Below are 25,665 nucleotides of genomic sequence, written 5' to 3'. Positions count from 1 at the left end.
GAAAGAAAGTCACCTTTATTTGATGGATATAAACAAGCTGGCCAACACTCAATAGTAATATTCTGATACAGCACATACAATAGCAAACAGGGGCACTGAGGACAGCCTCCTATTGTTTAAAAAACAAAAAACATTACAGAGTATCCATGCTTCATTCAAAATGTACTCAACCTCACTGTTTTTTCTCTCGGGACTCTCTGATAAAGTTTTTTTAAATAGATTTTTCTCTTGTGCATTCATAACACACAGATACACACAAACATACGCACACTCGCACACACTCGTTAAACAATAAATGCAGTTATGCACACACACTCTCATATCTCTCTTTTCTGAATACATTTACACCAGCAACCCCAAAAACATGCTGCACTCTCACAAAACTGCACAGGCTGTCTACTAAGGGGACACAGTAAGTGAGACACACATCACTCTCAAACACAACATCACACCGTCACAATGCACGATGCAGATGCAATTAATGAATGAGGAATGGTGCTTCATGGGAGATTAGCTCACGTTCACACAAATAATCATTCAGCATGCTGGACACACATTTAATTTGATCCTAGTTCTTTACTGTACAGCTCAAAACATTTACTTATACAAATAGTACAGTCTCAAACTGGCATATTCCATAAGCTGAAACAATAGAAAAAATAAAGCTAACTTAAATACAAAAATGAATAATAAAAAAGTAAATGCAGTATTTGCTCTGTCAAACAAAAAGGTTTCTGGCATTGGTCACAGTGATTTGTTTGATCCAAAGTTTTCAGCGACATACAGTAAAAGAAAAACAACCTGGTTACAACAATAAAGTGAAAATGTATGTTAGGCGTCTCATACTTTTTTCTGAAGGCCTTTTGAAAATCACTGGTGAATCTACAGGCTTTTCAAGTCTTTCTACACAGCTGCTTCTAGGCACAGATGAAGCCTCGCCTTCTGGACTCACAGCTCACCGTGTGCGATGCCAGTTGTTCACAACCAGGATTAGTCTTTAGTCTAAGCCCAGGAAACCAGCCCCAGCCTCTAAGCCTTGATGTCTCCAAAACCTTATTTTGACACAACGGTAGAGAAATCGCTCTGCATAGAGAACAGGAGATTATCCTTACAATATCACTTTCAGTTGGCACATTATGTAAAAATCAGCATGCATGGGCACAATTAAAATGTTCCATGTTGTCTACCATGTAAATCATACGCGCTATTTCATGGTAGGAGACCCTACTTCAAGTATTCAGTAGATAAGGACCTGAAAATGGAGGATTCATACTCCATCCCCCCTGATGGTGAAGTGACAGGATTTTTGATCCTCTGTCTGTTTGCATTGTCTTCCCTTTTTGAAAAAAAAAAAAAAGAATCCAAATCAGGACCTCTATCTGAACAATTGTAAACACAAACAGCAAAGTTTCACACAATCTCTTAATTCTTGGTCAGTGACAGGAGCTGTGAAGGTTCACGTGGGAAGCAGACGCATAAAAGATGATGCACGGATCACCTCGGTTTGTGGAAGATGGGCGTATGGAAAGACGTTTATATACAACAACCAACACTTGGCCATACAAGGGAGAGACACACAGGCACCATGATGGGAGGGAGAGGAAGTGGGAATAGTAACAGTCTACTTCATTTTTCCACTATACTGTAACAATGTGTGTTGTTTTTTTCTACTTAGTTAGCTGTCACGGTCACATACATCACCACTTCTGTTCACGAGACGACGACGACGACAAACACACCAAAGAAATGCATCCAGACAGAGTCACTCAAACCTCCACTCGGATGTTAATCGTGATAGTCCTCACTCACAAGTGCAAGCTTCTGACTGCTGAGTGCAGCAGACATAATCTCATTGCTACCTGTGTGAGCTGCAAAATTTAAAAAAAAAAGTTATTTAAAGTTGTTACCACAGGCCAAGTGGTCTTCAACTGAGTTGTTTTCACATTAAGGAATGTAATAACGTCATCTGTTTCTAGACTTCTATATAGATTTGGATACACTTCACTTTATTTCCCATAAACTGCTCTAAAGCTCTTGTTTGTTTTTTGGGCTGTCCTGTAATTTCAGACAGGGAATGTTAATTCTGCTGCGGTTTATTTTTTTTCTCACCAAGTACAAATCAGAGGAAAACCACACCACTCAACGCTTTGAATAAGACATCTCTCTGACCTCCAGCCAGTTAGAAAAATAACCATGAAGAAAAAACATATAGCATCTTGTCAGTTTGAAACGATTTTCTGACCACGTATAGACACACTCTATAGATTTCTCTCTATATGTATAATATATGCATATCTATCATATGTGTACAGTTTTTACGAGGCACAGGCCACCTTGTTGAGAAGGAGAAAACAAGTCACTATGTTCGGGGAGGTCACACAGACTACTGCTGGAAGAGTACAAGGAAGAGGGGAGCAGGATCATACTGTAGGTCAGAGACTGGGGGTGTCAGTGGTACAAATAGACCTGCAAGGAGAACATCTATTGGACACTGTCTTCACTTTGTAGTCTATAACGATGCTCATAGAAGCAGTATTTCTGTGTGTGAGGGACTTGAAGTGACCGCCGCTCACAAAAAGCCCCCATGTTTTTAAATTGTATGTACAAAGGAGTCTTTCACTGTTGTTTATGAAGCCCATAGTGGGATCAAGTACCCTCTACTGTAAAAGGACTAAAAGATGCTCTTGACCAGGTCTTCTGACACCATTTAGTTTGAGCACCAGCAGAAGCACCATTAGTAAAAATTCCTGCAACACAGAGGAGGTGCATAGGTGCATAGTCTCGGAAAATGAAAATAATCTGATGAATATTCTCTGACCACTCTCTTGGCCGCTCTGATTGGATGGTTAATTACAGTTTGATTTGATTGAGGTGATGATGGGAAATAAACATGTACTCACTCTATGTTGACATCTGCATAGATTAATTCTTTTTTTTTGACTACTTCTGATTAAAATGAGGTAACATGAGGAGATGACAGCCACAGCCTGAAGGCTCACACAAGCCCAAGAACTGGAGGGCCCTGCTCATGCAGCCAAGGAAGCCCTTAATGCTGCAGGCAAGGCTCAAGGCGTACTATCAGTCAACTCAAAGCTCTTCCTTTTGCCGACAAGAAATGACAATAGGAAAACCTAAACTCGCTCGAATCTGGTGTGTGTGTGTGTGTGTGTGGAACATGCTAGTAAAGGTACGCAACATCACACTTAGAAATGCTGAACACTCTAGTGGGTGAGGCATGTACAAAGGTAAAAAAAGAGGTCACTGTGTGCCACAAAGAGTAAATCTAGCTCATCGACACAATCAGATGGTTCTAACAACAGAAGAGGCTCTTCACACTGAAGGATGGGGGGGGGGTCATGATAGCCAGGTAGAGGGGTCAGATGTCACCAGATGGGTCAGAAGGGCAGTGAGGATCGATCAATCATGAGCATGAGTCAGGCGGAGGAGCCAACCAGAGCCAGAGGAGTCAGTCAGGCAGGGGAAACAGTCAGCGAGACAACCATGATCTTGAAAAGGAAGAGGGATGAAGTACAAAATACTGGGCTGGCAGACGAGGATCTTCTGCTGGGAGGATCAAGAGGGCGTCGTTGGCCTGTATGGGCGGATCGCTCGGCAGGTGATGGACAGGTGAGTTGACCTCTGTGAGACCTCCAATGCGGATTGGCTGCCATGATGATTACACACCTGTCCAAGCCACAATTTGACACACAAAACATCTGTCTCTCCATCGACATCAATCCATCTCTTTCCTTCCACTTGGCTGTGTAGCTGTAATTGTGCGTGAAGGTAGTGGAGCGTTCACAGAAAGAAGAAGGTCCCACATCACCTGGAGCAGAACAGGAGACGGTCTAAGTTGCAGATTGGAAACGTAGTAACTTCTTATTTTCTCTTTGCGTGACATTACACACTGCAGCATGTGTCCAGGTAAATGCCTGAAAGTACCTGCACAACTTTCGGTCTCCATGCGTGACCTGCACACCTGAGTGCCCCCTTCTCTTCCCCGGAAGAAACAAACAAAAAAAAAAACAAAAAAAAACAAAGGTCCCATTGCTGAGTATTGACTGAGTAGAGATAATAAATGTTTTGTCGGGTAGTGTTGCAACATCATGGCATGGCTGTGCTCCTCCAGTAGTGACTGAATCATCTGAATGGCAGAAAGGACAAAATATGTTCAGTTTGTAGCAAAACACAAGACAGAAAATTAAGAATTAAGAAAACTAAAATGGGAAAGTTAAATGTACCTCACCCCTCAAATCAACATTAGAGCTTTGGTTGTCACAGCAAGGATTATGCCCAGATGCCCTCCTCATCATCCTGTTTAAGGAATAGTTGTGCATGCAGAGAAGAAAGCAGACAGAAACCAGAGTAAGTGCTATTCAGGCAGTCTGACAGAAATATAACCAATTTTAAAAGTTGTGAAAACTGTTTCACTCACATTTTATTTTCCAGCAATGTTTTTTTTATTATGTGACTTTTTATCAGAGCATTACTGCGCTCTGGAAAAACTGGAGAAATGAGGGTGTTGTGATATACCAGCAATCACAATAAAATTATATTTAAAAAATTTAATCTTGATATCATGTTAATAAATACACGATTATAAGAACTATCTGGTTATGGACTCTGTCCACGTCCCTGAACTCGTACTGTGAGTGCATTTCATTTGCCAAAAAAGACACAATAAACAAAATTAAAGATAAATTTGAATTCTAATTTTATAATTTTTTCAAATGTTCTGTGGATATTGTGATAACGTTATCGTGAATTTTTATGACCACAATATTTGTGTATATTGTGACAGCCCTCATTAGAAAGAGGCCTCAAATCTCAAAACAAATATGTGGCCGCATCTGACAATGATTCTGCCTTCAATTATTCTCCTCATTATTTTTTTTGATTGATCATTTTGTTTTCACATTGCCTGCTTCATTTGACCGTTCAGAACCACAATATTCTGTTTTTTAATCATAGAAAACAAGGAAAATCGCATTTGAGAAGCACAGTTAAAAAAAGACATACTTTTCAATCAACTGACATATTGATTATTCAACTAACACCTTCTGCTCGACTGGAAATACACCACTACGTGACTGTCTATTGGCTTGTTTGAAAGCCATTTGTTTACAACTTGTTAACTCCAGCTGACACACAGTATGACTGATATTATCTGCCAACTTTAGTTGTTTATAGAAGTCTGTATCTGCATCTATTTCAGCCTGTAAATAGCAAAAAAGTACAACTCACAAATGGCTGAGACAGAATGATTTGAATAGAGATTTTAAGTATCACTGTTATATCGTTCCAGTTAAAATTTCTCAGTACATTTCTTCATTGCAATGCTTTTACAACCTAATTTTATTCCATGTGTTATATCATTAAATAAATATTGGCAAATTTCATGGTCAGACTTTTTTTTTTTCAAACAATTACTTGATTAAGTAGTCAACGGGAAAAAAAATATTGGTCATCTGTTTTGATAATTGACTAATTTCTTTGTGATCTATTTGGCCGTTAGGGTCATTTACATTTTTTTGTCTCTTTGTCGTTGCATTCTGTCTTTTACTTGAGCTTTGTGACTTTTACCAAGAAATTATAAGCAACTTCAAACAGGAGTTTTTACATCAAAATTTGTTTTCACAATATATTGGCAACATCTGTTTAGTTGTGACCTTTGAGAGAAGATACTAAATGGTATTGAAAACATATGAAAAACACTGGCGATATCTAACCTGGTCTGGGGAGGGGCGGTGACCAGCATGTGGGGGTCCTCGGGCCGAGCCTCCGCGATGGTGGGGCGATGGGTGGCGTAGATGCTGGGCGTGGTGCGGGTGCTGAGGGTGCTGAGGGTGCTGCGGATGCGGATGTTGGGGGTGCTGCCCTTGCTGGGGGGGGCCGTGTGGGTGCTGAGGGTGGGGGTGAGGGTGCTGTGGCGGGGCGTGTCCGTGCGGAGGATGCTGGGGGTGCTGTTGGTGGGGGTGCTGGGGCTGTTGAGGGCGTGGGTGCTGTGGGTGCTGTTGGTGCTGTGGAGGCGGTTGGGGGTGCTGGGGGTGCTGAGGGTGGGGGTACTGGGGCTGAGGCTGCTGTGGATGTGGGTGCTGTTGAGGGGCCTGTGGATGCTGTGGGTGCTGGGGGTGTTGCATGTGCTGCGGGTGCTGGGGATGCTGCGGATGTTGCGGGTGTTGCGGGTGCGGGCCGTGTGGATACGGAGACTGCTGGCCGTGGGCAGGGTGGGGGTACTGGGGCTGGGGCTGGGGCTGAGCGTGAGGGGGCTGCGGCTGGGGGTGGTGAGGAGCATGTGGGTGATATTGCTCATCTTCATAGTTGTCAGCAATCAGCTTCATTCTGCTCTGTGTCTGTAAGAAGAAGAAGAAGCAGCCAGTTAGTGAGTGACGCTCTGCAGCTGGTAAAAAACAACATTGTTCTTTCACAGTGAGAGGAGGACACGCAACAGAGACCCAGCACAACAACATGAAACTAACACTGAGGCTCATAATGTTCAGTATTGAGGCTGTCTCCTCTGTGGCTTTTATCTCTGTGGTCATGTTTATGGACAGTGTGGTTGTGTTTCGCAGAGACAACATTAAAGGAAACAGCCTGGCTCTGTAACTTCATCCACCTCCAGCACCTTTAAAGTTAAATTAAAACCCAATACCCATAAATTAACAACTTGCAGTTTAAGGCAAGTTGCAGAATCGCTGGATGCTCTGCATTTATTGATTGATCAGCTACACCATGTTGGGAATGTACAGCCAAGTGGTACATTCATATCAGTATTCTCATGTAGCTCTTGGTTAAAAAAAAAAGTGAACGCCAATGTTGAACTGTTTCTGTAAGTCAGTCAGAAACTGTGGGTTCAATCATCACCACTGTTGATCTTCACTGATAGATGCTTTCCTGCATGTACATAATGTTTGACTTTGTACTTTTGTTATTGAGTAAGTACGGAGTTTCAGACATTGGATAAATGAAAACTGCTGCTTTATCAGCCCCTTAAACTGCATTCAGTCAGAAGTAAGTCACTTTTCATGCTCCTCAGAGGTTCATTACGACATAACATGTATAACAAATAAGTGTATAACACACAATATTGCAATAACTAACAAAATATTAAATCTTATTCAATTGTCCAAGTATGTAGCCTAGTTAGTCTCCAATTTCCAAAACACTGAAAAGTCTGTCCATATGTGATGATAATCTAAGTACGACTTCACAAACAGTAAAATAAAAATATCCCAACAGCTGTGATGGAGCTCAAGAGGAACTTAAAGATGACACTGTGTAACAAATGAATCAACTAATAAAGTGTGACAGCTCACCTGCCTGAGGTGAAGCAAAGTTCACAGTGTGACTTGCCATTAGATCCTAACTGATCTACCGGGACCAGTTTGGGATGAACTGAGATTTTAATTTCCCCAAAAGATGAGAAACCAGCTCTGACTCAAGCAGCAAATCAAGACGTAACATTTTGGAAAAGTGCCAAAACTGAAGTTGCAAAGTGGCCATGCATGTCCTTGACAACCCCACAGATGAAATGAAAAACTTGGTTTGCTGCCATGTGCAGCTATATTTCTCATTTTGATTAACATTGCCTGGCAACCAGCAGCAGTGCAGAGAGAAGTTTCCTTGATGCTGTGCAGCAGTACTAACGTGTTGTTTGAGCTGAAGCATCAGTTTGTCACGGTCCCTCTTGAGGCCTAGCACCTCCTCCTGGGTCTTCTTTTTATTGGAGGCAGACAGTTCCAGCAGTGCAATATTAGCATCTTTCTCACTGATGGCTGCCAGCAGAGCTTGTTGCCTGGAAAAGAACAACATTATAACATCAGCACGAAAAGAGAAAAAAAAATCCAACCAATTCATGAGGCTCTTTTAACTAAAGAACCGTTTGAATCCATCTGATCAACTCTATTTCTACTTCGTACCGTCTATGTGCAATTGAAACTACTCATGGCCAGAATCCAGTTAAAGGAGGCCAATGATGATCACTAAGAAATCAGACTGCTTTGTTCTTCTCTCAAAGGACATCATAAAAGCACACTCAAAGCTCGGACTACATATCTCAGTCTAAGAACATTTTAGGAAACCGAGTTATTTGCCTTGTTGCTGAGATGAGAAAACTGACACCACTCTCATATTTTTACACAGCAGCAGGTTAGTTCAGCATAAAGGCTCGAAACAACGGAACACAACCATTTGGTTTAATCCATTTAAACTGTAAAACCAGCATAATGGTTATGTTTATGTGCACATCTATTTCTTGGCAGGGTGCAGAGACTTTGTGGGGTTTTAGCTGGTTGCCTGGCAACCTCACCGTGAGGACAAGCCTTTAGGATGTCACAAAAAAAACGTATTTCTCAATAATGCTTCTCAGAAAGAAACTGTAAAAATATCCTCTGAGAATTTAAACTATGTATTTTGGTATAAAATGACTCACGAACTGCACATCCTAGTTCTCAGCTCAAACGTATTTAGTTATTTTTGTGGGTAGAACAAGGAGAAACTGGATTACACTTTCAGACTAGAAATGAATCTGTGGCGTAATTAGAGATGCATTAAAAGAAGTAAACTTGTAAGCATCAAATCACATAACAAGACCTACTTCATATCAAGGATCTCCTCCAGTTGTTTCCTGCGCTCTTGTCTCATGTTGGTGAGGTGTGTGTCCCTCTCCTGCAGAGACTGCTGTGTGGAGGACAGACGCTGCTTGGTGGCATCCAGCTCCTGCCTCGTCCTTTCCAGCGTGTTCATCAGCTCCTCCAACTGACAGACAGCCAGGATTATGTTGGCGCACACAAAGGAAACACACATTGCAGACACAGATTTCATTAGCCAACTACTAAACAACGTGCCATCAATAAATATTTCTCAGGAGGAAATCCTTACCTTCAAGTGGTGACCACCATCTATGGAACCGTCCTTACGAAGGTCCTGTCCTAAGCCTTTCTTGTCCCCTTGTGGTCCTAATTTGATGTTTGGACCCTTCTTAGTCTGATCTTTGCCTCCCTGTCTGTAAAATACACAAAAATTTAGGAACTCCCACGCCAGAAGACTGTGAAGTCTGTAATTATAGTGCAATTTGTACAATACAAATGCAATCAGGAGGATATAGAGTTATATGACAAGTAAGTAGACATGTGAGTTAGGTATGTTATAGACCCATAAACCACATCAAACACATGAAATACAAACAAGCAACAGCACCGTAATGGGTAATCATGTCAAGTGCATTTTGAATGAGTCTTGTTTCAAAATAGTACCAGTCATGAGATCACCAGGACAGCAACAAGTCATGAGCATCACAGATGAACTGATATCTTCATGTTAACATGAGATTCTGGAGAAAACTCACAGGTTTAAGCACCAGAGTAAGGACGGATACAGGTAGAGGTGGGGGTTGCCATGGGAGCAGGGTCATTACTTACCTGGGAGCTAGACTGCAGACGGGGAGAGGAAAAGGTAGAAGAGAAGGGGATGATGGGACAAGTGAAGAACACATTGGAAGCAGGAGACAAGAGCACACACAGGAAAAAGGAAATAAAAACAACGAGACATTAGAACCAGAACTTAAAGAAACAACAACAAGAAAACAATCCAGTGAACCCAGAGGAGATCACGCTGTGTTCATTGTCAAACAACATGGGAGATTACAGACACGGCTGTGACAGTCACTGCTCTGCAGCTTGACACAGCTAATGCAGGATGCACCTTCTCTGAAAACATGGAACCATGTGCATCTGCTGCCAAGCCTGGGAGAGGCAGACATGCAGTCAGACAGGCAAAAATTAGCCGGGCAAAAAAGAAGTGGGGAGGAGGAGAAGGTCTGAGTGCCGAGCAAAAAGGAGGGGAAGCCAACAGTGGTTTGATCAAGTGGGTAAGAAGGAGTGATTCTGTGAGAGAGACAGTTATGGATGCAGGGTTGTTTAGACAGAAGAGACCCGACTGAAGTGACACACTTCAGGACCGAGAGTTCAGTCCAGACCCTACCTACTACAGCACCTCACACTGAGCGCGTGTAGACCTGGAGCACAGCAGCTCTATTCATGCAGGCCACTAGGCTGTTCATTTCCCTTAGTGTCTGGTAGAGCAAGCTAGGCAGGGCAGGTTGGGAGGGAGAGCAGGAAGGTGGGCACTGGGGGAAGACCACTTGAGAAGAGGGGAGCTGTCAAATGATGTTACTGGGAAAAAAAGGAGGATCTGAAGGTGCAAAGGTGACTGAGAGTTAAAGAGGGTGAACAGGGTGAGGCGGGCAGATGGGTGGCTGGAATGAGAAGGGGAAGCGTGCTCATGGCAGGAGAAGGCCTCAGCTCCAAGGACAGACACCTCCTACAATAAGCTACGACAAACAGCCAAACACCACAAAAAGACACAAACATTGTGTGTGTGTGTGTGTGTGTGTGTGTGTGTGTGTGTGTGTGTGTGTGTGTGTGTGTGTGTGTGTGTGTGTGTGTGTGTGTGTGTATCAGTGTACAAGCTATTTCAACAAAGGACACACAAAGTTACAGCAAATACATTGACCTCAAATAAAACAGAAAAAAAAATAAAGAAGCGAGGGCAGTTGGGCAAATCACACCAAGCTCTACATAAAACAGTTGCTAATAATACAGGAAATAGTGTAGTATTATCTGTATTATTAGTATTTGTAAATATTTACAATATATACAGAAGTGAAATGTCTGATAAGGGCTTTGAATTATAGCTGCAGTAGAAGCTGTGAAATTTGGTTGCTGAATCCTTGGTGTGACTGAATCGTCTATGTGACTTCATGCATCATTACAGAAACAAACCACAACATGATCAAAAGCAACATATGCTGAGAGAATCAAATATATGTCTGCTTGGACATATATTTCAAACATTATGACCTGATGTGCATATGCATGTGTTGGAGTACAAATCTTGAATTCTAAGATCTGAACTTCATATTGAATTTGAAGATATATTTTGGTCATATCTGTACAATTAGTTACAGGCTACATGGTCATTTAATAGGCTGATTTGGAAAGTGATGTGACATGTGGGAAAATCTTTGTTAATATTTCCTCATTCTGTCATCAGTGCACAGATAAATGGCTGAACATAAGCATGCAGCGCACACTCACCCTCACACTCACACACACAGAATTCATGGACAGATGCAAACAGTTAACCACAAAGCAGACACATGCAAAAGACACGAAAGCAGACATGAATCCAGGGATCTTTGTATTATGTGCAAGAGTACAGTAAAGAGACCAAGGACTAAAAACAGAGTCTGACACAAAGATACAAAGATCTGTGAATCCTTCAGACAGCAGGTAGACCCAGGCACACAGGTGAAACCGGATGCAGTTGCAGCAGTCGCAGTCGGAGACTTAAACCACGCAGCCGAGCTGAAGTGCCAGGGCAGAGCACTCACTTTCCCAGGAAATCCCACACCATGCCCCCTATCTGCTGGGGAGCAGCGGACACAGAAGGGAGCGGGTCAGGGGGAGCTCTGCCACCGGGACGAGGGGTGGGGCGAGGGGCGGAGGGTGGGGGGCTGGTGGTGTCGGAGGGGGTCACAACAGAGAGAGAGTGGCAAGGGAGATGGGGAAGAAAAGTCAATCAGATTTGGAAAACATAAAAAGGAATAAAAGGGGGTTCAGGGCCCAGGTTGAAAGAGATCAATGGCAGAGGGTAAATCAAGGGACCGATGGGCAAGAAACAGAAGATAGAAAAGGGAAACAGGATGGAAAAAGTGGGTAAAGATGGCAAAAAAGGACAAGAACACTCAGTTAATCAAACACTACTAACAAATTAACATGACACTCACCAAATGGCCTCCTATCACTAGCAGGGAAGGGAATATGTCATTACTTTTAACACTACGCGGTGGGTAAGTGACAGGGAAAAGGGCTGTCATTGGCAGACGGTGCTCATATGCGGTTCTCATGCAGTCCAACTGGTCTTTATATCAGTTTGAATCCTGTCCAAGTAAATGATCTCCTCCATCAGCCGAACCAAAACGCAGAGCTGGTTCCAGGATGGAGACTCGTAACGCATTAAGCAGTGAGCCAAGAGCTGAAGAGGCCACGCGTTTTATTTATGTGGTCCATTAACTGAGATTAGTTTGACCTCATTCATAAGAGGGTGACTGAGTAGCTCTAATACTGCATCTAACACGCCATCACAAGTTGTACAAAGAGCCTTCCGGTGAATCTCAGCACGCAACTGCCACTACTAGCCATTCAAAAGATGTACGTCTGAATGTATTATCCAACCATGACTCGATCTGAAACAGGACAGTGTGCTGACACCCTCATGACATCAAACTTGTACAGAACATGAAAATGAGAGTACATGTAAACAAAGGCACAGAAAAGTTCACTTGAAATATGAAGATCGCAGCACGGGGGACTTTAAAGTTGACAAACACATCCATCAAGAATGAGAATAAACAGCTCGGAGCTGCTCAGCACAAACAGGAACATCCCGTACTGCTTAGGATAACGACATTAGAGGGTTAGTCCACCCAAATTACTAAATAATCTATTTTGTCTGAAGATGAATGGGGTTTTGTTTGTGATGCTCACAGAATTTAGAGGCAGAAGAGAGAGACTAGTGTTTCAAAACTTTAGCAGAAAAAACAAAACCGTCTGCGGCAACCTGCAGGTCTAAAAAATGAAACCAACGCTGAAATACTAAGAAACGTCCACTTGAGGCTGGCTCTAAAAGTGAATCAATCCCAGTAGGCTTCTATGTAAAATGCCCAACTTTATGGCAAAAAAAAGACATGTTTACAGTCTGGGCCAAAAACGCTTTGCTACCTAAAGCTAATTTCCACATTCAGGATAACTGCACAGAGAGTGAATTTTTATATAAACTACCTATTTAAATTGTTTTAACACTTGAAGTTACGCAAAATTGAGTGCATGAGCACACTATAGTATGACACATTTGCATGAGCCACCTCAGCTGTGGCATCTGTTCAACCATTTGTGACCAACCTCTCCCACCTCCTCCATGATGTTCTACGTCCATCCAATCACCTGATTTCCACCAACAAGCCCCATAGTGCAGAGTGGTTTGGCTTTCCAGTGTTCAGGTTTTCTCCTAATTTCATCTCGTTTCTTTTTAGCCTTGCCTGTACTTTGGATTGTGCTTCAGCCTGCTCCCTGTGCTTTATTTATCTGCCTGGTTATTGTAATTGTGAACCTGTGTAACTGTGCATTCGTTAAGCTTTTTGCTTTTACAATCTGACTCTTGTGTTGTGCTCTCGGGTGCTCTGAACAGAACCCTGTCTGGGCAAAAGTTCTATTTGGAAGCTGTTGTGACCTAACCCTTCGAAAACTAATGACATGTTTGATAATGTGTCGCTTAGTTAAAAGTTTTGCTTTCCTCGTTCTCATTTAGTTTTACATTTTAAGTGTGTTATTGAATCTTTTGGTCCACAGCTTAGAGGAGACGTTGTATATTTGCAGCATCAAACAACAGATGGAGAATGCAATTATTGTGAGCTGCTTCGGACAACTAAATATTACAATTTTGGTGATTCAGCCCCTGTAACAATAGTAGACAATGCACACTATACGACAAAGAGGAATAAAATCAGTGCAGGCTAAACTGTAGGTTAACCGGTCTGTAAATGTTTTAGCTAAATTCCCAAAACACTTGATTTATTACCTCTCCAATTCAGCGATCTTCTTGTCCTTGTCATTCTTTTCTGTTTCCACCTCTCTCAGGATGTCGAGGAGTCTCTCGACCTCCGTCTGAGCCTTGCTGGCTTCGTCCTTGTAGTAGTTCACTTCCTTTTCCAGCAGCTTCACTCGGTCCACGTACTCCGGGTTTCCTCTTGGGCCCGACTGATGCTCCACCTCGTGGGCCTTCTGCATCGACACCCCAAAGAATGACACACACCAACATGCACACACCCGACGACGCACTCAGTTAAGATCACAGTGTCGGCGCAAACATTTAGTGCAGCTCAGAGTGTTTTACTGGCAATGAAACAGAAATACATCCAGCACACTGCAGTCCATCAGTGTGCTATATTATAATACTTCCTCTGCTCTCTGTCTGTCTTAAGAGTAAAATGTGGTGGACGAAGGCATCATTACTGGTGCTTGTTCATTAGCTTTAACAGAACTATTATTTAGCTGTATTTAAATGGCCATCTGAGGCTCCCAGTCACTTGGTGAGTATGCAGAATACAGGACTGTGTATGGGTGTCTGGTGTTTCCACAGCACTTTAAAAGGGAAAATAGTAACAAATCGGGGCAGGTAAATGCTAGGTCATGCTTCTGTCTCACTGGCTGTCTGTCAAAAACTATCAAAAGCAGAGATCTCGTCATTATTGCAACAGGTTTTAACCCTCCACTGAAATACATGACAGCGGTACACATCAACCCCGAGACAAAACACAGCCACACATGTCAACACGTGTCGCAAAAGGTGTACAGAGCCATCCACCAAGACACTGCAGTGATCTCCAACCACGGCTGATACCTCAGCTAACCGCACCACATCGAGACAGAGGAGAAGCGTGGCAACACTGACACTGACAACATGCAACAAGGTCGACCAAGTCATGCAAACCCAACGAAACTGCACAGTCTTTGCAATTGTCAGTCAAAAGGATGGAGGAAGAGAAGCGAGAGCGACCAAGTAAATGTGTTTTTTTAGGTTTCATATTTTAAGCATGAGGAACGATGTTAGAATTTACTATGTTGGACACCGTTCTGTATGATTTGATGTTATAAGATGTATAAATTCATTTTAGACCCACTAATTGTTGTAGAAGTGTATTAAAAATGAGAGAACAAAATTGCCAACAACTTGTGTATCATCAGAAATATGCCAAACACTGTAAAAAAAGTAAACTGTTCTTAACCGTGACTTTTAAGAACAATTTAGTGTTACTTTACAGATTTTTTTCCTTTTTTGTTAAACTACAAATAATTCTACTTTGTTCCTTTACAACGTTTGACTGAAAATGGCATTGTTGTATTTTACAGATATTTACTGTCATTTGAAAGAAAAAATATGTATATTAAGGAATGAACAGTAGTAACTTATTATTTAAAGAGTTTTCCTGTTTTAAGTTAAAAAAAGTAGTAATTGACATGTTGAGACAAAAACTCCAAATAACTTCCATATAAAAAATCTGTGTTTTTACAAATAGTGATTGACAACAACGTGTAACCTTAAAATTACATTACTTTACCGTGCTTAAACAGCCCAAAAAACATCATTATTTTACAGACATTTGCTTGTATTTTCACAGTTTTTACATTTTTTAGGCATCACAGTATTCCAAAAATTTTTTAGCAGGAAAGTTGCAGATTTTCACTGTTTTTATACAGTATTTTTTCCTTTCAATGCAAAAAAGAGTGCTATGCTTTGTTGTAGTCTTTAGTCTGATTTGTTGATTTTATTTACTTGACTGTTTTCAGCATTTTTCTTTTACAGTGTCTCCATTATACTTGTTCAGCACTGTACCATGTTGACCTATTTTGTCCCTGTGATGTTACTTAACTCCACACAACTGCGTTTTAGAGACTCAAATGAGAAAATGTCAAAAGTTAGAACTAATATTAAAGTATTAGCTTCATTTGGATATTGGGTATTCTGTCCTAAGATGTACAAAATTCACCGCTTGTAAAAGAAGAAATCAAATTAATTTGTTGATCATCTTCAAAAATTCAACATCAGATATATATTTGGGAAAAGAACATTTTCACACTTTGAATGTGCATCTCCTGTTTTCCATTGTGAGGTTGTATGTGTCGCAAGATAAGAGGAAGTGTAGAGTTGACAGCAGGTGATATAAAATGAATTTCACTAAAAATATCTGAGCCTTCTTTGTCAATAGGTTGACCCCAGGAAGTAGAATCTTGAACTGCATTTCCCTGTGTACTGACTTTTTACTCTTATATATTGTATAAAGCTGTATCTTCATTCAACATCAGCAAGAAGAACTTTTTCTCGGCTGAAAAATAAGAAAAACACACAGTAGATATACTAATCACAGCTACAGACAACTATAGAGGCTCAAAAACTTCACAGATCCTTCTCGCTAAAGCTAATGCAGTCTAATACAACAGTCCTGCAATTAATTCTACCTCAGTTTTTACTGAAGCTGATATATAAAGATGTTACGATCATTTCAAGGGCTTCGGTTGTACTACTGCTTCCTGTAGTGGCAGCAGGCTGCCATTACTGAGCCTGGTTTCTGCTGGAGGTTTCATCCTGTTAAAGGGAGTTTTCCTCTCCAGTGTCACCAAATTGCTGCTTATAGAAAATCATTGGATTTGTTTGGGTTTCTGAGATTTTTTTAAGGTTTTAGAGTACATCATATTGTAAGTTTCGCCCTTAAGTATGCACAGTATGGGCTGCAGAAAAATCGTTGGAGCCCCCCTGCCTTCTATCCAGGAATCAGAGACCCCACACACTCTGGACGTAAACTGTTCTCCCTCCTCCCCTCCGACAGGCACTATAGACTCCTTTGCACAAAAACCACGAGACTCAAGAACAGCTTCTTCTTCAATGCCATAACCCTACTAAACAGCTGAGCCATTCTCAGCTAAAATATTGCTGACTTTTTATTAACTTTCTGTACAATTCTGCACCTGTACTACATTTTTGCACTTTGAACAGCATTCTTTGCTTTTTGCACTATTCTCGTCTTACACTACTGTGTATACATATTCTTTTCTAGATGTGTAAATATCCAACTAATAATATTGCTGGTTCCTAACCTTAATATTAATTTTCGTCAAGTTAGCATGCATTTTAGAATATTGTGGGGTCTTAACATTAATATGTAAACCTGTTAGATAAATTTGCAACGCCAGTTTTATTTCTCTACTGGAAAACATCTAAACAAAGGGCTGCTGTTTAAAATGTTACAGGACTATAATGGTTGTATTGCTTTACTAATTTTACTTGTAATGTTGTAATGTGGGCTGCACAGTAGTTCGATGATTAGCACTGTTGCCTTGCAGCTAGAAGATCCCCAGTTTGCATCCCAGCCTTCCAGGAATCTTTCTGCATGGAGTTTGCATGTTCTCCCTGTGCATGTGTGGGTTTTCTTCGGGTTCCCCTCTTCCTCCCACAGTCAAAACTAAACTATTGTAGCTAATTGTAATATTATTATCTTTACAGTGACTGGTGTTCCTGTTATATTGCTCCTCTAATATGAGCGTAGACTAATAGACACTTCTTTGCAAAATGGAATCTAATTTAATACCGCTATGTCTTTCAAAATGATCATAATATAATTGGATGAACACCTCTGACATCCTAATGTTCATGAAAATAGAATTTAATGCACGACTGTTGTATGAGATTCCTGCACTAGTTTAAGCGAGGTACCTAATAGCGTGGCAATAGAGCGTATGTTGATCAAATTCCAGCTGACAAAATACATCTTCAGTACTTCAGTATACTCTGTATATGCAGCACCAGTGTCACCACGTGTCACAAACAGTTACAGAATGAGTACAGTGCACAGGACTCTGAGTGCAGCATAAAGCTCACTATATCAGTACAGTGCAATGAGCAACATGCATCTGGGTGGGGGGGAAGCAGAGCCTGTGCTGGGACTCGGCACGATCACCATCTAAGCATATTTCAAAGCGGCTATCAGTGTCCTCATGCTTTCAATATGTGCCTCAGAGAGCTCAGGAGAGGGACTTACAGGATTGTTCATGTGACTGAATAGCTGCTCAGCTTGCTACATTGCAAAACGGAGGAGTTTGAGGAAGGGACACGGGAGGGGGGGAGGTTGGGGGAGGAAGGGGGAGGGGTTCGTTAGGATTCGTTTTGAACCAGGGGAGAAAACAGCAGGATCAGACATGTTACAGTACATGTTTGACAGGTAAGTCACAGAGTCTGAGTACAGCACGAGTTATTACAGGTTTAACAGCGACACGACAAGGACAAACGCTGGGGAACAGATACAGGGGTGGTCTGTGGGGAAGGCGGACCAGCTATTAGATGAACTTTCTTGCAGCACATTAACAAAGCATGGCGGCCTGTTACAGGAGAGAAAGCATGATGAGCTTTATGTAAGGTCAGTTCACGTTCCTCGATGCAGTCGAGATTTGAAGAACATCATTCAAATTAGCATGATGATGTATAAGGGGTTCTCACAGTTTAAACCTGGATTTCATATTTACGCTGTATCAATTGAACAGCAAAGAGTTCTCCACAGAATAAAGCCTGACTAAAAATAATATATAAGCAGAGGAAAAAAAACACAAAACTGGTATGTAACTAAACGCTTTTAGTGTAAGAATAAAAATTAATAGTTATGATTTTTCTGAAGTCTGTCGTTGCTTAATAGTCTGCATTTGAGTGGTCCCTGGACTCACACTGAGCTAATTCATTTCTTCACAGCGGACATGCTGCTGTGGCTTCTTATCTACAGTTCGGTGCAATTAATGAGGAACATCTCTACAGTCTCCATTCAGGGCAGAGGAGCTCTTAACAGTTCAACTAAAAGAGGCATTCACATTTTCATCGACTGACTAAATGGGACGTTTTTATGCGACCACTGTTGAATTTTTTTTTCTTTTCCATTCCTGTACGACACAACTGGAACACTGCTTCAAATTTGTAGGTGAAAGAATATTCTTTGCAGTGGAAACTAACACTGACAGCAACACAATGCTGCCACGAGGTTCATGCACTTGACGCCTTTGAGCTTTCCATCAGACGAAGTTGTTGCACTGAACCTTGTGCTTCTTTAGATGCAGACTTTATATGGAGAGCATGTAATGCAAGATTTGGGAGCAACATCTGCATTAAGCTTGCTTTCCTAATATTTATATGAACATTATTTTCTATAGTGCCAGAGGTGAAGGCACTGTGGGAATTTATTGGCTCAAATTAGGACTCAGCTTTTCCATCGTCTCTCGTCTTTACCTCTGTCTGCAGCAAAACGGGGATTTCAGACCAGTAGAGCAAAAAGAAGGCATGACTGTGACAGTAGTTTAAAATGCCTGACGGTTGTGAGTGCTTCAGCTGATTGTCAGATGTGCTCTAATCTGTTTATTATTTCTTCCAAAACAGCCAGCTAAAAAAATGCTGCAGCTGAAACTAAAACTGTCTGTCTCATTAGAAAATATACGATAGTTCTATGTTTAAAACTGGTAAGTACCTGTTCTACAAAATCTAAATCAAAACTGCACATTACACAGCGTTGATCCTACACTGAGAGACGCACACCTACCTTCTGCAACTGCGTCTCCAACTTACTACATTCCTCTTTTTTCTGCTCGATGGCAATCTCCAGTGACTTGAGCTTTGAATCCTTCTTGAGGCCAGAGGATGCCAAGGATGATGCATGTTCTTTCAGATCAATGAGACTGGACTGCAGGTGGAGAGCCAGCACAGACAGTTAGCACAAGTTTAAACCAGGCAAGCGAGCACAGTGTTAGCAGGTGTTACTAGGCCACAGCGCCAGAGGTGAAGGCTTAAATGTCACCTAAAGGCCTAGTGAGGGAGGGAGCTCCAATATGTGCTGTACAGTACATACAAAGAGGAGCGGTGCAAGCTTGACAGCGCAGCAGAGTAGACAAACATAAAGGCACGGCATGTGTACAGTCATATGGACACACCCCTACAACCCTTACAAAGACAATCTCTTCGCTCACTGACCTCTTTCTCTGTTAGTTCTATCTGCAGGCTGTTGACCTTCTCCTTCAGATCCTTGTTCTCCTTCTTATATGACTCCACTTCTTCCAGACGTTCTCTGTCTTCTCTCTCCCTTTGGTCCTTTAAACGCTCTATGATCCTCTCCTAAAACACACAGCGTTAAAAGTGAATAATTACAGTCCACATTGATCAAAACATTAAAACTCTGACACCAGAGAGAACACATAAACTTTAAAGGTTCCATATGGTGAAAATATGTTTACGGTGTTTTGTATGTTTTACAGTCTTGGAGGTGTAAAATAAACACAGTTTTTTTTTTAAAAAAAGAACATGCTTTTTACTGCTCTGTGGAGATTTAAAAAAGAAAGCAACAATCTGAACACTAATCTGAGGCTGATAAACAAGGACTGGTTGAGTCACTGTGTTTTATGGAACCTGAACTCATCACTTCAAATCTATTTTCATCTCTTCTGCTCTCTGTGCTCACATACACTACTTTTTTCAATTTCCAGTGATGCTTTAATGTCTCATTTACATATTTTTCCTCTTTCTTTTGTAGGACAATGAAAGGAGTGTGAAACAGTGACAGAAACGCTCCCATTTAAGACCACGTTAACCAACAGCTGCTTAATCAAGCTGCAACTCGGCACAGATGAAAAGATACAGATCTTCTCATCGCAACGTCATCTGACAAATTCATTATACTCATGAGTTAAAAACAACATACAGTATGTGATGTGAATTTAATATTTCTTTTGTCACACACAGAGAGAGTCTTCTTCCAGAAGGGGCAGCTGCATTTAAAGCTACAGACACCGAAGCAGCCTGGGTAAAACAGGACTACAACCAGGAGTTATAAAGTGATGGTGAACTGAACCATCTTTGCAATGTTTCGAGGAGAAAAACTGTGTGATACTTTCATTAATTTGCTGAAAAGGGGCTAAATATGCAAGTGAACACATGATTAATGACACATTCAGTCAAGGACTTGCACCTCTACACTCTTTTAAGCCTGAAAACCACAAGTTAATGCAATTTGTGAAGTTCTTAATATCTCCCGTAGCAATTAAAGTGAAATTAACATTGGACTAATATAATAAGATCCAGAATATAATCATAATGATATGAAACAGCGATTAGGAAATTAGATTAAGGTAAAATGCAAAATAAATTAAGATGCCAAGCCTCACAACAGGCTGTGCTATATTGGAATTTTACTCTAAAGACATGCTGTTAGTTTTTTGCAATTTTATTTTTATCAAACTGGGATGAAATCATCAAAAACTGGATGATTGGAAATACAAGAAAACTGCACTGGAGCAGGAAAATAAGAATCAGATCAAAAGCAACCACTAAATTAAATTTACCCTTTCCTGAATTATACATATTGCTTCAGTTAATGTATTATTCATCATGACCGATATTTTGAACAATCACTCCAGGTCTTTGGTAGGTGCGTGCTCACATCTGTTTCTGTACTGCAGTCTTCTGCAGGAGGATAGAATTTTCCTTAAATTTAAATGCCTTTTTAAGCCTAAAGCTTTGACAGAAGGCTTTGACTGTTGTTTTTGAGTAAAGTAGCAGTAAAGGTTCAAAAGTTCAACATTTTAGGAACTACGTTTTCACTAAGAGTTGAGAAAGTTAAAGTCACTCAGATGTCTGTACACTAAATTTGAACCCAACATCAGCAGCCAGCTAATTTTGCTTACTAAAGAGTACAAAATCCTCCTACTAGAAGCTCTGCAGCTGCTAGAAGTGTACAACATGCTACTTTATGAAGGATTTCACTTTCCTCTTTCAAAAACTGCACTTTTGATTTGATAAATGCACCTCACATCCCAACCTGATGTCACACTCCGGTACTCTACCTTCTCTGACAGCGCCTCCTCCAGGGTGGCCAGGGCAGTGTCTGTGTTACTGGAGTCGGTCTGCAGAGACTTGACTCTGTCCTTCAGGTTTCCCAGCTGCTTGTCTTTGTCCCGCAGCTGCTCCTGCAGGTTCTCAATCTGACTCAGAGAGGAGGTGAACCGAGAGGATGGAGGGAGGGGAGGATAAAAGCAGCAGAGAGGTAAGAAGCGTGATCTCAAAACCAAAGCAGTATTTAAAGTCGGTGTAATAGTTGGACTTGGTGATTACAGAAGTCTTTGAAGATTAACACCCTCTACAGACACCGCTGTGTTTGTAGCGTGAAATGTGCTGGGGCTTTACAACAAAGCATTTCCAGTTTAAGAAATACATCAGAAACTGTCAAGCTTTTAAAGAAGAGTTTTGAGAAGCAGAACCAAGTGTAGAACAGCATATGTATCAAGCTACTGTTTGTCAGTAAATGAGAACTGAGCCTTTAATACAGCACAGAAAGGTAAAGCGTGTGCACTGATCTAATCTGATGTTTATATTAATGACAGAACAGAGAAAGAAAACCACAACAGGAGAAACAGAGGTTCACAATTCCCAAGAGATGACGAACACAGATAAAAGTGGACGGACGAAAGGGAGAAGGTGTGACTGAATAGGAGTAAAGAAAAAAAACAAAGGGAATGGGTGAGCAGGTCAGGGTGAGAGAGGGAGTAACACTGTGAGTATTTATAGCACATACACACTCTAGAGCCAGTGAGGCAGAAATATCTTCTTGCTTGTCTTTCTATGGAGACTTTCCCCCTGAGAGCAAGAGACTCTCTCACTCTTAATGGACACAGTAAGCACTCTGCTTTGTGTTTTCACAGTGTGACTGGTTTAGTCCAGGACAATGTGACGACGCAATCACTGTTCATTTGATATCTAGAGTAAAATTACATAAGCTCTCACACTACAGTTCGGCGTAGTCAATAAATAATGTAAGGACAAGTGAGAGAGTAATTTGGAGTTTTGTAAATGGTGAGGTTTTCTTCACGTCTGATCCTCACCTTCTTCTGCAGGACGTTAATCTTCCGTTCTTTGACCTCCAACATGTCCTTCATGTCCCTGATTTCTCCGGCGAGAGTACCCTTCTCTTCCGTCAGGTCCTGCAGCTGCTTGGTTTTCTTGTTCAGGAAGGATTCCTTTTCCTCCAGACGCAGACGTAAAGCATCCACCTGAAGCACGACAAAACCAACGAAACACCACAAAATAAGTCTGCTTAAAATAAAACTAGTTTGTATAATTTGGGCTTGTTCAGTTCCTCCAAATGGGGGATTCTTATCTGCTAAATCTGCAGGGAAAACATCACTATTCAGAGTGCTTTTAAGTTATCTGAACTTAATCCCCATGTAAGTGCAGAAAAAACACGCGTGCCTGGCAGTTTACTGAGGTGGTCATCTTCACTGTCACAGCTGTTTACTAATTGGTGCAGCTTTTTGATGTTTTTGAGCTCCACTAAACGCCCTGTGACAGTACACTGTCAACTGTATCTCGGGTCACCACCAAAGTCCCAAACGCAAAAACAAAGTGCTGATATGATCTGCAGTAATAAGCCTCGGTCTCGGGGCAGGCGAATTATTTGCTCAGTTTGGCGAAGGAGGATGAAAATGCTTGTGAGGCAGCGTTTTGTTAGCTTTGATATACTGTATGCGTGCAAACAAGTTAAAGGTTTTTCATTACCTCTGTTTGCAGGATGGCAGCACGTTGCTCCTTGGCAGTGAGCGACTCTTTGAGCACCTCGATATGCTGTTTGCAGTCTGAGTTCTGGTTGTTGAGAGTTTCTAGCTTTGTCTGCAGAGCCAGCAGCTCTGACTCTTTCTTCGACAACTCCTGCTTCAGCTGGTCAATCTGCACAACACAAGAAACAGATCACTTGACCAGCAGTGTTACATTAGTGATGTTTCTACCATCATGACATGCTTGTATCTGTGCGAGAATCCTCCTTTTGTCGGTGCAGCTTTTGCACTATTTTCATCAACACGTTTTTCTCTCATTAAAAATGCGTTTGGGACTGACTCCCCTGCATTCATCATATATTATACATCATCTCTATTCATGATTGATGAAAGAAGTCTAAAAATAGAATAACAAAACCGTGGCTGGTCTGCGTCTGATTCACTAATAGAGAGCGGTATTTAAAAACAGAGTCAAAGCTCTGAAGAGACACATAAGCCCCAGAGAGTCACAGACACAAGCGCCTCGATGCAGTTACAGATGTTAGGATGTTGCTGTGCCGGAGGCTTGACTATAGAACTCTAACTCTGACATGCAAAGACAAGTTGTCATCAGTGACTGGTCTGAAAACTAAAGCAGGTGAGGTCAGTTCACTGAAAACGACGCTGTCATTGACTCTGGACACTGAGATTGCCGTTTAAGCTAAATGTTAAAGCAGCTAACTTAAGGTTTACCTGCACCCAGAACAACATGTTTGTTATAGTTTTACAGTATCAGTGTTTCTACATGCACTGTACAAGCGGTCTCTACCTTAGTCTTCATAAACTTAGAGTGGTTCTTGTAGACCTCCATCTGTTTGATCTCCTCCTCTCTGTCCTCTGTGTTCAGTAAGCCGTTTGCTTTCAGCATTTGGATCTCATCCTCCAGATCTCGAATGTTGCGCTCCAGAGAGGCAATTTTGGTGTCCTGCACACAAACATGCGGAGGAGACACACCTCAAAACCCAGACTGGCATGTCCACAAGTTGCATGATGCAAAAAAAACTAACAAGAGTCCAGGAGATACAGGAAGACTAACAGGGAACAAATGAGATTTAGAGAGACATATCAGCAGAGAGAGAAAGGGAGTGAGAATAAAAGAACAGGAGAGATACAGGGAGATAGAGAGAGAATGGAAGAAGCTCTTTGGTCGAGCTCAGAGCAACTGCAGTATCTGTCGGTGAAATCAGAAGCTTTCTACCCAGCTCTTTGCAGCGGCTCAGAGGATTAATCACCATTGGGAAATATTGAGCACACATCCAGCTCGCAGAGACCAGCCAGGACCGGAGAGAAATGGGCAGAGAGAAAAGAAGAGAAAGTAACAAGCCGTAGCTTTTGCCGTAGTTGCTTGCAGATCAATGCAGAATCCAGTCTCTGGACTGCGACTGTGAGTGCAGCTTTAGCTTCACGGCTTTTTAAATAAATAATACAACGTCTTTAAGATTAGCCATGGTCCATCTCCCTCTCCAGCAGAGCATAGAGCAACCTTGTTCCTTCCTGTCTTTCTCTCTTTTTGTGTCTCTCCTTCTTCCCTCCGAGTGGCTCTGAACTTATGAACTTGTGGCCATTAGCAGGGTCAGTTGTAGCCCAATGCAGAGGAACATGGGTAATGTATCGTAATGAGGAATGATGGATCTGAGGGGTTAACTGCACTGTACATGTACATGCACTTCGCCCTTCTGCTGCATCTCACCTCGGTCTCAGTGTTACGAGACGAACATCAATGAACTAACATCGCTACAATCGACACAAGACACCGTACCTTCAAAGAGGAGTGATTTTATTCCATCCACATGTAATCACTGGTACATCGACCTGGTCTGTAAATCTTGCTCTTTATCTCTCTTTCCCTGCCTCTGCATGTCTCTCTTTCCCTCTATCTCCCTGCATACTGGCCTCTCACTGTCATAAACAACCACACCTGTTTCCATGGTAGCAGCAGCAGGCAGGCTATATGCTGTGCACTGTCTCTGGTGAGTGAGGAGGAGAGGAGGAGGGATGAAGGGGAGAGAGAGAGAGAGAGAGAGAGAGAGAGAGGAAGGATTATTCGTGCTTCCATCAGCATCAACACAGCAGAGGGAGGGAGGAGAGGGGAGGAGGGGGAGAGATGCAGGGTCTTCCTGCACAGCACAGGAGGAGGAGGAGGCGGGACTTCCCTCGCTCTGTATGAAAATCAACAGGATCCCTGAGCCCAGATGTCACATGATCGAGCAGAGAGAGGCTGGGGCCTGCACAGTGCCGATCCAGCCGAGAGAGAGGGGCTGTGTCAGCTCAGCGATGATGTCATGATTTATTTTGAGGAAGTGATGTCAGGCCTCTGCAGTGAGGCTGGTGGTGTCTACAGCGGTTCAGTAGCTGGATGGCCCTGATATCTCTGGAGCCACATCCAGCTGTCGCACAACAAGTGCTGGGACATTTTTAACCGTGAAATACGAGATAAGCA

At 41.9% G+C, this 25,665-nt stretch overlaps 1 protein-coding gene across 7 annotated transcripts in view; it reads right to left on the bottom strand.

The window, feature by feature from the left end:
- erc2 (ELKS/RAB6-interacting/CAST family member 2) overlaps window positions 1-25,665 on the bottom strand; it is a 45,558-nt gene continuing 19,893 nt past the window's right edge. For 2 of the 7 annotated variants that reach the window (XM_051947866.1, XM_051947868.1), the window contains 15 exons: window positions 23,995-24,150; window positions 23,191-23,358; window positions 22,518-22,685; window positions 21,483-21,620; window positions 19,618-19,758; window positions 19,190-19,330; window positions 17,654-17,689; window positions 13,639-13,841; window positions 11,393-11,515; window positions 8,881-9,004; window positions 8,597-8,757; window positions 7,648-7,795; window positions 5,730-6,353; window positions 4,247-4,314; window positions 1-4,144 (listed from right to left, as the gene is read on the bottom strand). In XM_051947866.1, coding sequence (XP_051803826.1) covers window positions 4,288-4,314; window positions 5,730-6,353; window positions 7,648-7,795; window positions 8,597-8,757; window positions 8,881-9,004; window positions 11,393-11,515; window positions 13,639-13,841; window positions 17,654-17,689; window positions 19,190-19,330; window positions 19,618-19,758; window positions 21,483-21,620; window positions 22,518-22,685; window positions 23,191-23,358; window positions 23,995-24,150 — 2,358 coding nt within the window. In that variant the 3' untranslated portion in view covers window positions 1-4,144; window positions 4,247-4,287. Of the gene's footprint in view, window positions 4,145-4,241; window positions 4,315-5,729; window positions 6,354-7,647; window positions 7,796-8,596; window positions 8,758-8,880; window positions 9,005-9,419; window positions 9,432-11,392; window positions 11,516-13,638; window positions 13,842-17,653; window positions 17,690-19,189; window positions 19,331-19,617; window positions 19,759-21,482; window positions 21,621-22,517; window positions 22,686-23,190; window positions 23,359-23,994; window positions 24,151-25,665 lie in introns of all 7 variants that reach the window. The other 5 variants (XR_007941793.1, XM_051947867.1, XM_051947870.1 and 2 more) reach the window with 5 other exon arrangements.

The sequence above is a fragment of the Acanthochromis polyacanthus genome, chromosome 5, assembly GCF_021347895.1.
Source record: "Acanthochromis polyacanthus isolate Apoly-LR-REF ecotype Palm Island chromosome 5, KAUST_Apoly_ChrSc, whole genome shotgun sequence".
Taxonomy (NCBI): domain Eukaryota; kingdom Metazoa; phylum Chordata; class Actinopteri; family Pomacentridae; genus Acanthochromis; species Acanthochromis polyacanthus.
This window is presented reverse-complemented; position numbering and strand designations above follow the sequence as displayed.